The sequence below is a fragment of the Aotus nancymaae genome, unplaced genomic scaffold (genome assembly GCF_030222135.1).
Source record: "Aotus nancymaae isolate 86718 unplaced genomic scaffold, 86718_ANA_hifiasm-v0.15.2.pri h1tg000025l, whole genome shotgun sequence".
Lineage (NCBI taxonomy): Eukaryota > Metazoa > Chordata > Mammalia > Primates > Aotidae > Aotus > Aotus nancymaae.
In genome coordinates this window covers 37,239,990-37,252,233 of record NW_026988438.1, presented here as the reverse complement: position 1 = coordinate 37,252,233, position 12,244 = coordinate 37,239,990, and the positions used below count along the sequence as shown (strand labels likewise).

General features: G+C 35.4%; 1 protein-coding gene across 2 annotated transcripts in view; it reads right to left on the bottom strand.

Annotated features, from left to right (window-relative positions):
- Nucleotides 1-12,244, bottom strand: part of HYCC1 (hyccin PI4KA lipid kinase complex subunit 1) — a 69,565-nt gene that overhangs the window by 41,808 nt on the left and 15,513 nt on the right. For both annotated transcript variants that reach the window (XM_064380547.1, XM_064380546.1), the window contains exon 2: nucleotides 7,225-7,303. In XM_064380547.1, the coding sequence (XP_064236617.1) occupies nucleotides 7,225-7,275 (51 nt within the window). In that variant the 5' untranslated portion in view covers nucleotides 7,276-7,303. The remainder of the gene's footprint in view (nucleotides 1-7,224; nucleotides 7,304-12,244) is intronic.

Below are 12,244 nucleotides of genomic sequence, written 5' to 3'. Positions count from 1 at the left end.
AATAGTAAATTTTTTGTTAATTGTATCTTGACAAAAATTCAAAATAAAACAAAAAATGTATTTTATCCTCTTATCATTAACAAGAACATAAACTAACATCAACACTTCATCTTTGATTATAGTTTGAGATTAGAAATGTAAATATAGGCCAGGTGCAGTGGTTCATGCCTGTAATCCCAGCACTTTGGGAAGCTGAAGCAGGAGGATTGCTTGACCCCAGGAGTTCAAGACCAGCTTGGGCAATATAGTGAGACCTTGTCTCTACAAAAAATAAACAAAATTAGCTAGGTATGGTGGTATATGCCTGTAGTTCTGGCTACTTAAATGCTAAGGTGGGAGGATGGCTTGAGCCTGGGAGGTCAAAGCTGCAGCAGCAAGCCATAATTGTGCCACTGCACTCATTCCAGCCTGGGCAACAGATTGAGACCCTGTTTCAAAGAAAAAAAAAAAGAAGAAAGAAGAAAGAAGAAGAAGAGGAAAGAAAAGAAAAAATAAGAATACAAACTCTGTGTAAAGCTGAAGATATATTTCTATAGCATTATATAAGTTATAAATTTCATTAGCATATTGACTCTGCTCCCTAATATATATGTCATATAAAGATCTGATAGTATTTCAAACCTAAAAGCCATAGATCATCTGATCAAATTAACTCCTAAGTTACATACCATGACTGTTTAGCATGGGAAGGCTGTTCTACTTTACCAATTGAGGGGGAAATTCAACCTTTTCAGAGCTAGAGAAAAAGATATCCACATGCCAACAAACTAATTTTCCTAATGCCATTTAAAACATGGACAATGAGTCACAGCTTGCCAGCACCACCTATTCAGAACGAACACCATGACCGGAGAGGAATGGGAAGAGATAAAACTCCAGTAGTAAGTCAGATGATTTTGAATAAAAGAGTAGGGAAATCTGAAACAAACAAACAAACAAAAAAACATTTCATTATTATAAAAATAAAAGCCTTTCCTTCTAGAGCACACCTCCTCCTCAGCAATATCTGTCTCCTAAGTCATTATTCTATCTCACCCAAATTACTTCCTTCAACCAATCAATCAACGCCAATCCTGCCATAGATACCATTTTCCTGGATATTCCTAACTCATTTTAAAATATACATTATTCCCTTTATGTCTCATATCCTAGTATTTCAAAATTTAATATGGGTTATGATTATTATATATGTGTATGTGTGCACAAATTAAACAGCATAAATTTTTACAATGAACACATTTGATTCATTTTCACTTTACTATGAGCTCCTTGAGGACAAGAACTGCCTTATCATCTCTCCATCCACAGCCTCATACGCAAATCTTCGCTGAAGGAACTTAATATAGAAAAACAAAATAAGAAATAAAAATTGCCATTGTTTATACTTCGATAGATTCTTTAAAAGTGGGTCATATTTCACCTTAGGATATATAAGTGAATAGAATCTGTTTTTTTTTTTTTTTTTTTAGTTTAATAAGAGAGTTTTATTTACCAGAAGGGTAAGCAAATACGAACTATTTGGAAACCTTTCACAATTCTCCAGAGGGGGAAGAAAAAAAGTTTCACTGCAACTGCTTACATAAAGAAGAGATTAAGGCATTCTTCAATATTCCAAAAGCATAACACAAAAATCTCCAGGCAACATTCCATTTCTGTCATTTGATCAAGAGTAACCTAATCCTGGGGAAATTATTTAAAAGGAAATAATAGTCAAATAAACAGAGATTTCTAATCCTCTGAATAAAAATAAATCTAAATTATGTATAAAATGCATTATATATATTTAAAACACATTAATGTCTAATATATCTAGGTATATATGTCTAATATACATGTCTCTAAATTTTAAGAATAAATGAATCAAAATATAAATCTTTTGAAAATTGTTGAATAGAAAGATTATAATATACATATGATCTAGGCAAAAACTAGAACATTCATTAAAAACATGAATTACAATGTTCTGCTTATATACTAGCTGACACTCACAAGGTAAAATATTTTCTGTGAAACAGCCAAAGGCAAAAAGACAGCTCTTTTATGAAAAGACAAGCTTTGGATAATACCATAGACCTAGGCTACCACTGCTAAAGGAAAGGTAGGGTTTCCTAAAAATTAGTGCAGTAATATTACATTTTATTCACAATTCTGTCATTATTTCATTTAATAAATGTGGGAACAGTTAATTTTGTCTGTAGAGAGGGAGAAAATGTAACTGTTGTATTCATAAATGGTGCTTTAAAAAACAGGATCTAAAAGAGCCAAATGAATTTAAATACTATTATAGCAAAAACATGTAAATTTTCTTGCACTGTACTTGTTCAAAGGTACTGACCTCAAATACCAGCACAGCTTTCTCACATTTCAGAAGGTAAAACTGGAGTTGAAAAGTAATAATGGAAAATTATGTTGGTATATTATTCTTGGCAAAATTTGAGGCCAGGCACAGTGGCTCATGTTTGTAATCCCAGCACTTTGGGAGGCCAAGGCAGGTGGATCACGAGGTCAAGAGTTTGAGATCAGCTTGGCCAACATGGTGAAACCCTGTCTCTACTAAAAATACAAAAGTTATCTGCGTGTGGTGGCACACACCTGCATCCCAGCTGCTCAGGAGGCTGAGGCAGGAGAATTGCTTGAACCTGGGAGGCAGAGGTGAGCTGAGATTGTGCCACTGCACTCCAGCCTGGGTGACAGAGTGAAACTCTGTCTCAAAAAAAAAAAAAAAAAAAATTGAAGACAGATGCCTCATACTAAAGCATCGTTTGACAGATGGTTTTTCAAAAATGTAAGGAGGTGATATGGGTTGAGTAGAAGAGAATTAACGAAGATGGACAGATGGGTGAAGAACTAGTAAATAAAACAATGCTAAACTATCCATGAAATCTTAAGATAATGAAATCCTGGACTAATCATTTAGTTCATGTAGAAAAAAATTAGGCCAGGTGCAGTTTCTCATGCCTGTAATGCCAGCACTTTGGGAGGCCAAGACGGGTAGATCACTTGAGGCCAGGTGTTTGAGACCAGCCTTGCTAACATGGAGAGACCCCATCTCTACTAAAAATACAAAAATTATCCCAGCACTTTGGGAGGCCGAGGCGGGTGGATCATGAGGTCAAGAGATCGAGACCATCCTGGTCAACATGGTGAAACCCCGTCTCTACTAAAAATACAAAAAATTAGCTGGGCATGGTGACACGTGCCTGTAATCCCAGTACTCAGGAGGCTGAGGCAGGAGAATTGCCTGAACCCAGGAGGTGGAGGTTGCGGTGAGCCGAGATCGCGCCATTGCACTCCAGCCTGGGTAACAAGAGCAAAACTCCGTCTCAAAAAAAAAAAAAAAAAAAAAAAACAAAAATTAGCTGAGTGTGGTGGTGCACACCTGTAATCCCAGCCACTCAGAAGGCTGAGGCATGAGAATCACTTGAACCTAGGAGGTAGAAGTTGCAGTGAGCCAAGATTGTGCCACAGCACTCTAGCCGGGGTGACAGAGTGAGACCCTGTCTCATATTTTAAAAAAAGAAAATACTAATGAGAGTCCATAACTAGAACAGATACTGAACAATTTTACCAAATTTTCAGTTTCAAAAATTTTTCTCTTTTTTTTGTTATTTCAATGATTATGCCATGAATTTCAGAAATTTTAAATAAAATATTTGCACAAAGCAAATTGTGTTATCTCTACACATTTGAGAGATGTTGAGTGAGGTTAGGAGTTCAGATTGTGACCATGGAACAGTGTAGAGCCAAAAACCATCTTTATAAACCACTTATAGTACTTCAACTTTTCTAATGAAAATATGAGACCCAGGGAGGTTATGCCCAACATCATAAAACCACCTAGGAGGAGAATTAGAATTAAATCAAAGGGTTTCTGACTCTCAGCTCACTTAATCAATCATGATGATTTAGCCTTATTAGCATCATGGTTAGTAAATCAAACCAAGCAGAAGCTTTTCTAGAAATATGTAACTAAAACCTCCTTTCTGAAATATTTGAACAAAAATATGTACTTTAAGATCAGAGATCTCAAAAGATACGTTACTCTAATTTTAAAAGTACTTAGTAGACATGTTCCCAAGCACTTTTCTATATTCCATTACCTCTGGTATGCTGCTGATTCTGCCTGATAAACTTCTCTTTGTCAAACATAGAGCTGAATTCAACACACATTAACCCAATTTAGAATAACACTCAAAATAATTCTCAGGAATGCCTACCAAATTAACCAAGGAACAGGAGATACCCTTTCTTGATCTGGCTATAACACAGATTTGAAGATAATTTAAAACATCTGAATATCAAACTGATTCAAAAGTGGGTAAATTTAATCTTGGGGTTGGGTAGGAAAAACTACTTAAACTACATTTTATTTCCTGCGGGCCATGATTTCACTCCCTCCTCCTAAAGGAAAAGTTTCCTATGCTTGCATTAAATTTATTTAAAATGTTAATAAAATACTGCTACCCATATAATATGTTATATTGATAAAATATTTCTTAAATAATACTTTCTATTTAATCATTCTCTGCTTTCTTGTAGCAGAAGATAGTAGTACTTGGAAAAGAAGATCTAGGTGCTTAGGGTTCTCATTGCTTACCAGGGTGCCATTGTTTCTAGGTCCTCCCAGTGAACAAAGCTATGAGATACATGTATCCATATATGTACAGACACACACACACACACATACATATACATACTTAGAACCCATGAGTTCATAATGATTCCAATACAACACCTCAGAGTTCTTTCTTGCCTTTCCCCATTCCATGATTATAATTCCTTTTTTCAGACAGATAGAAATCTAACTCCCATTATCCTCAAAATTTTACTTATTTGTTCACTCAACTTACTTGCTCAGTGTAACCAATCTACCAATGTAACTACTCTGGCTACTCTTCTACATACCATCTCTGCAACCCTTTACCCCAACCACCTGCTTCCTCAGACTCTACCGCTGCTCTGGCCCTCCTCATTACTGCACTTCCTAGGTGTCTATATATGCAAACCAGGAGGGGAAGGGAGTAAGTGAACAGATGGGAAGGGAAGGAAATCAGTCATGGTTTTTCATTATTTACCTTAATAGCTGATCTTACCCCTACAACCCACCTTTTAACATTCTCTCTTTCCACAACTCCCATCTTAAAGAATGGATAACTGGCTATATTTGCTTTTGCATATTTTACTACATCATTAAACATGAGAATGCCCTAGAAGAAATAGCACTCAACTGTTAAACTTGACAATTTCCATCAACCTGCACAAAAAAGCCATGATAACAGACTATTTCAAACACAAAGATAACACATGCAGAAAAAAAACACACAGGGCCAGGCGCGGTGGCTCACGCCTGTAATCCCAGAACTTTGGGAGGCTGAGGCGAGTGGATCACCTGAGGTTCGGAGTTCGCAACCAGCCTGACAAATATGGTGAAACCCTGTCTCTTTAAAAAAAGAAAAAGAAAAAAAAATTGTTAAAATACACACACATATAAGATTTAATCAAAGGTTTTTTTGTTTTATTTTTCTTTTAGAGACACAAGTCTCACTCTGTCACCACACTGGACAGCAGTGGTGCCATCATAGCTCACTGCATCTTTGAATTCCTGGGCTAAAGTGATCCTCCCGTCTCAGCCTCCCAGGCAGCTGGAGCTACAGGCATGCACCAACATGCCCAGCTAATTTTTTTTTTTTTTTTTTTTTTAGAGAGGGGGTCTTGCTATGTTGCCTAGACTGGTCTTAAACTCCTGGCCTTAAGCAATCCTACCATCTCCACCTCTCAAAGTGCTGGGATTAGAGGCATGAGCTACCACATCTGACCACAAACTACTAAAATATGTAGAAAGCACTTTTGTAGCATTCTACGTCACTTCATGATGACTTAGGGAATCCACAGAAGGATGCTCAATTCATGACTATAAAAGTTGAGAAAGTAAAAGTCTTCCCAGCTATTTATCAGGATTAGATAACAGATAAAGCCAGCTGTAAAATTAACAGGAAACAGTGCTTTTCCTAAATATACACTGCAACTGAAAAATGTCATAACAATTTCCTTCTTTGAGTGACTACTAAATTCTTACTCACTAAGAAGCCTTGTTGTGTAAAATCACAGATTATAAAAAGTTTGTTGTTGAATACATATCAGTAAGAACAAAACATTCCACTCTTGCCTAGAGCATCTAAGTCACTTTGACATAGAGAAGCAGCCTTGATTTTCAACCCAGGTGCAGAGATATAAACATGGAGTTTCTGAATACAACATTTCAAATACATGTTAACTTTGTAGTTTTCAAGACAACAAGATCTCTACTTTGAAGGCCAGACCAGATGTTCACTCCATTATAAATAGCTCTGCTTTTTTTTTTTTTTCTTTTTTGAGGCTAGCAGAATACCATTTCATTTAAATTTCACCTAAACTCTACCTTTCCTCCAAATTACTATAATTTTATTTTTTCTTTAGTTTGGTGAGATGGTCCCCTGTTATCTGTTGGGCAAACTCTCTCACTGCAAAAAGCCAATAACCCCGACTTTGTCAGACTGTAACTTTATCCCTAAGCTCTTGGGCTGACCAGGCTGGACAAAATCAAAGTGACAGTTGCAGCCTAAAAACTCTTTATTCCCGTGGTTCATGATCATGCAAGTGCATGTAATTATGTGTCACGTAAGGACAGAGAAAAGTAATTAGCTTGATTTAAAAACAGTGTCTTAGCTATCCTAGAGGAAGGTTCATGAGACAAGAAAATATAAGTTTTATTTTCTTCATTAACTAATCAAAGGTTATACACCCCTTAAATAGCTACTGGGTTAGTCAACTAGAGAAAGATCCACTGGTATAAAGTGGAGCAAATATCTTCCCATCCTCTCCTCATTGTTGATCACGCCCAGTTCCACTGCCCTTCAAATCGGGAAACATTTTGACAACGAATCACTGATGGTTGTTGAAGAGTGACATCAACATTCAGAGATTTTAACTACTTTGTGGTATTGCCATGAAAGAAAGAAAATGAACAAACAAACAAACTCTTTGAACCACTTGGGAGAAAAAAAGAATTGATTTCCTAGAAAAGATTACTATGTGTAATAACTCTCTATTGAGATTTGATAGAAAATATTTCTTCCCACAGATATTTAGCCTTTCGGTCATATAAAATGCAAAAATTACTGGAATTTAAACCCCAGATAAAAATTCTTTGGAATAAAATTACCACAGTACAACAGTAAATGTTACCTTAAATTCTGACAACCATTCCTCCACAACTCCTTTCTCTGAAGTAAACATCTTTCCACATCTGTTCTAAACCTTCAACCTGAAAATTAACATAGAAAAATGTTAACATTTTGAATAAATTTTATTTAGTCAGATTACTATGAATAGAGATAATCCCATAAAGTTGTTACTTCATATTTATGAAATGAGTTTCAAACATAAATTACTAAATTCATTTCAAAACTAATGTGCACAAACAAGCCTTAAAATGCAAGAATTTTGACAAAAGTATAAATATCATAACATGACTAAATTGGCTCTGCAATTTTCATTTAGTTTTCAGGAATGCCAGCTGCAAAACATAATGGACATTTTTCCCTAGTTTCAATAAAATAATTTCAAAAAGAATATTTATCTTTAAAATAAGTCAGAAAATATTTCAAAACTGTGAAAATATAAGAAGACATGCATCCAAAACTGACTTTATAGAAAGCATTAAAGTAATTTAATTTGCTTATAGTTCAGTTCTTTACAGCAGTAACTAGGCAAGCCATTTGGTTTCTTGAAAGTGTAATATTCATTTTTTAAAAAGTACAAGGGGCAATATTCAAAATTACCATATTTGACAGTAGTTATTCAGAAGATTGGGATTTACTTACGTACAAATTTAAAGAAACAAGCTAGAGGAAATGCAGAACTGTTTTATCTCAAGCAAAATGTTTGCCAAAATACAATGTATTTTTCTTTACCCATGCATTTGTATGGGAGTAGACTTGGAAACTATTTCCTGACAGTAAACTTGAGCTCTATCTGAATTTCCTAACTTCCAAATTCAGTCACAAATCCTTCATTAGGCTTCTTAATTTTCATCAGCATTATAATGTAGTAGAAACTGAGGTAGAGTAGCCAGAAATGAATTCTGATTCTATTACTTACTTGCAGTATAACCTTGGGCAAGATATTTGCCTTACTTTTTTTTAATCTGTGAAATAGGAATAATGATAGTACCTATTTGCAAGGAGTTATTGTGAGGAATACATTTTAAAATGCAAATAAAAGCAGTTATTTCAGTTCCTGGCAATAAAGTATTATTACTATGCAATATTATTATTATTACTAATTTTTATAAACTCTGCTCAGCTGTCTATCAAAGTATCCAGATATACCTTAATGAACAACACAGGTTCTTATCAAAGATACATTCTAAAGTTCCTGCTGTCTAATTCTTATAAAAAACATGGTTAAAATTTTTTTTCGGTCATTTATTTATTCATTCACTCATAAAAGATTACTTGAGTAATACGCATTTTATTTTTAAAATAAAAAATAGCCCATTTTCTCCTTGGATCAAGTCAGACTAACAGAAAATCACAAATATGGAATGACAGAGCTGTCTGTTTGGATAAACTGGGCTTTGAAATTATGTCCAAAATGTTACCAAAGCACTGCTAGATTACATTTATCTTCCTTAAAAGCCAACAGAGGCTGGGTGCGGTGGCTCACGCCTATAATCCCAGCACTTTGGGAGGCCGAGGTGGGTGATCACGAGGTCAAGAGATCGAGACCATCCTGGTCAACATGGTGAAACCCCGTCTCTACTAAAAAATACAAAAAAATTAGCTGGGCATGGTGGCGCACGCCTGTAGTCCCAGCTACTCAGGAGGCTGAGGCAGGAGAATTGCTTGAACCCAGGAGGCGGAGGTTGTGGTGAGCCGAGATCGCGCCATTGCACTCCAGCCTGGGTAACAAGAGCGAAACTCCGTCTCAAAAAAAACAAAAACAAAAACAAAAACAAACAAACAAAAAAAGCCAACAGAGTAGAAAATTCACATCTTAAGTTTTCAGTACCAGGAAAACCTCTCCTTTGTAGTAACTTGTTTGTTTTTATATTATGGATACTGTGAGTTTCATAGCTGATTCTCTTTGTCTTATTCTTATTTTCTGTCTGCCTGTATCTACTTCATTTTATCCTGCTATGCATATTTGTGAAGCAAAGCCAATATAAATGCACAAAAATTTTCTTTTGTATAAATTTCACTGTTTATCTAATAAATTAGAACCACACTACATCAAGTTACATAGAACTAAGGAGGTAAAATTTCTACAAAAATTCAAAGTAACTCTCCAGTTAAAATTAAGGTTAATTTTTTTTTAATTAAAAAAAAGCAAGAGGAATATACAAAGGACCAAGAGCAGTTAAGGACAATTTGAAGAACAACAGAGTTGTGGGACCTGAACTTCCGATAGCAAAGGTTTCTATAAAACTTACCAAAAACTATAGTAATTAAGCCAGTGGTGGCACTGTCAGAAGGATAGAAAACAACCAATAGAACAGAGTAGAGTGGCCAGAAACATACCCACACATACATGGTCACCTGATTTATGATGAAAATGGCACTGCAATTCAGTGAGGAAAGGATGATCTTTATAATAAATGGGGCTAGGTTATCTGGATAGCTACACGGAGAGGACAAAAAGAACCATGACACCCCAGCTCATACCGTATGCAAAAAACAGTTTTAGTTGGATCACACATCTAATTGTGAACAGTAAACCATAAAGCTTTTAGAAGAAAATGCAAGAGATTACTTTCATAATCTTAGCTTAGGCAAAGGTTTCTTAAACAAGAGGCACAAATGCACTAATTACAAGGAGGGAAAAAGGATAAACTGGACTTCTAGAAAGTAAGAATTTCTACTCACTAAAGGATACCACTAGGAGAATGAAAAGGCAAAGCCACAGAGTGGCAGATGATATCTGCAATTCATATATATGACAAAAGTCTCATATCCAGAATATATAAAGAACTCTTATAAATTATTAAGAAAAAGGTAGACAATCCTGTAGGAAAAACAAGACCATCACTTACTCATATGGAAACAGCACATGAAACGTGCTCAACATTATCAGTCATGAGGGACACATCAGTTAAAACCCACAGTGAATCCAAAGCAACGACGTCTTGACAAAAAAAAAAAAAAAAAAAAACCCACACCATACAAACACACACACACACATATGCATGTGTAGCTAAAATAAAAGATCACACCAAGTGTTGAAAAAGATATGAAGCAATCAATACTCAGACACAGCTAATGTGAATGCAAACTGGTACAAGATCTTGGAAAATTCTTTAGCAATGTCCTCTAAACTTGAGGATACACACATATACTCTATGAACCTGGAAATTCTACCCATGTTTATAATCAGTAGACTGAGGACATATGCCTCCCAGGTTCAAGCCATTCTCCTACCTCAGCCTCCCCAGTAGCTGGGATTACAGGCATGTGTCACCACGCCCAGATAATTTTTTTGTATTTTTAGTAGAGTTCGGGTTTCTCAGTATTGGTCAGCCTGGTCTCGAACTCCCGACCTCAGGTGATCTTCCCGTCTTGGCCTCCCAAAGTGCTGGGATTACAGGCATCAGTCATTGCACCTGGACAATAAAACCTTTCTAAGTCAAATATCTTATTCTTCAATTCCCACATTATGTTATTAATCTTAATAACCAATTGCCAAAGTTTATCTTTTAGTGTTGTCATCAGAGACATAACATTATAATTATCTTATAAGAATATTTTTAAAGTACTTGTAACTTTCACTGTAAAACTCTAAAAATGTCCATATTCCTACTATTATTTTACATCATCCCCTTCATCATTAAGTACTAACTGTAAACTACTATACAACTGTTTACAACCATTTGCTTTATCTATCATTATGAAAATCTAGTTTCTATAAATTTATAGAGCAACCAAATTTCTATAAATGGATTGTGACACATCACAAACTTTTAAACTTCTCTCCTATGCAATGAGGCCACTGCTGTAGTTAAATTAAGCACTACCAACAGATTATCAAGAATTCTTAGGTGAATTTCAGGAAAATAGAGCAGAGAGAAATGTTCAGATCATGTTACAGAATAAAATTAATTTGATTTTAGGATTTTGCTGCTTAGAAACTGACCAATCAACTGTGAAGGAGGAGGGTATCTGTGCTGCCACTTAAAAAGAAGTGTTGCTGATGCCACACTGCCTACCTGGGTCATCAAGTGAATAAAGCTGCCTCTCAAGGCACCAGAAGTAATATAATTCATAGGGCCAGTAAGAGATGTTTGGGAAGTCTTTTCAAAGATCTAAATCATAAAACAAGTGTCTGGTTATCAAGAACAGAACATAGGTTTTTACTCAATAAAATAGTTTTTGCCTAAAGCATCTTTTGCCTACCCCAAGGACAAATAAGATCATGTCGGGATATCAATGTGCTATAGCAAACAGCCCAGTGTGTTTCTGGTGGAAAAGCTAGAAGAATTAGAAGGTAAGAAGTTCTTTTGTCTCATTTCCCATCTTCCTATTCTTCTCAGATCCTCCAGAAATCTGAGAAAGGATATCTCATTTAGACTCTAATAAGGGAAGCTAGGAAGAACTATTTTTTAACAACCATGTTAACCAAAAGAACACAGCAAACACAATGCTGTGAAATGTGAGGCCAACAGTTACTGCTCTTGGATTTCTAAAGGAGTCTTTGCAAATATCCTCCCTCTTTTTTGAGCTAGCATTCAAATAGTCTAAGACCATGTACTATTTATTGACAAATTAGATTTCTTTTAGATAAGAGCAGACAGAATGGTGAGATCTCTGGGGACCATGGCACTAAGATGAGCACTTCTTATTGACATTAATATAACACATGAGTCAGTGGTTCAACATTTTTTTAAATTTTTTTTCAAATAAAAATTATGTAACATAATTTTAAAGTTTTAAATTATATTAGTAATTACACAGAAATTTCAGTCTAGATATTTTAAGCATAAGTAATATATAGCAAGAACTAATAAATACTTATTGAATAGAGGAATGAATTTCCCTCATTATAATGCCTGTCAAATTTACCATCTGCTCTCCATCTCCACAGCAACACCCTGAGTCTGGGCCTTTATTTCCTCTGCATGTGCTGATCACACAGACTTCTGGCTCCTGGTTTCTTCCTTTTTCCAGTGCACCATGCATGTTGCTGCCATATAATATTGCCAAAACTACTT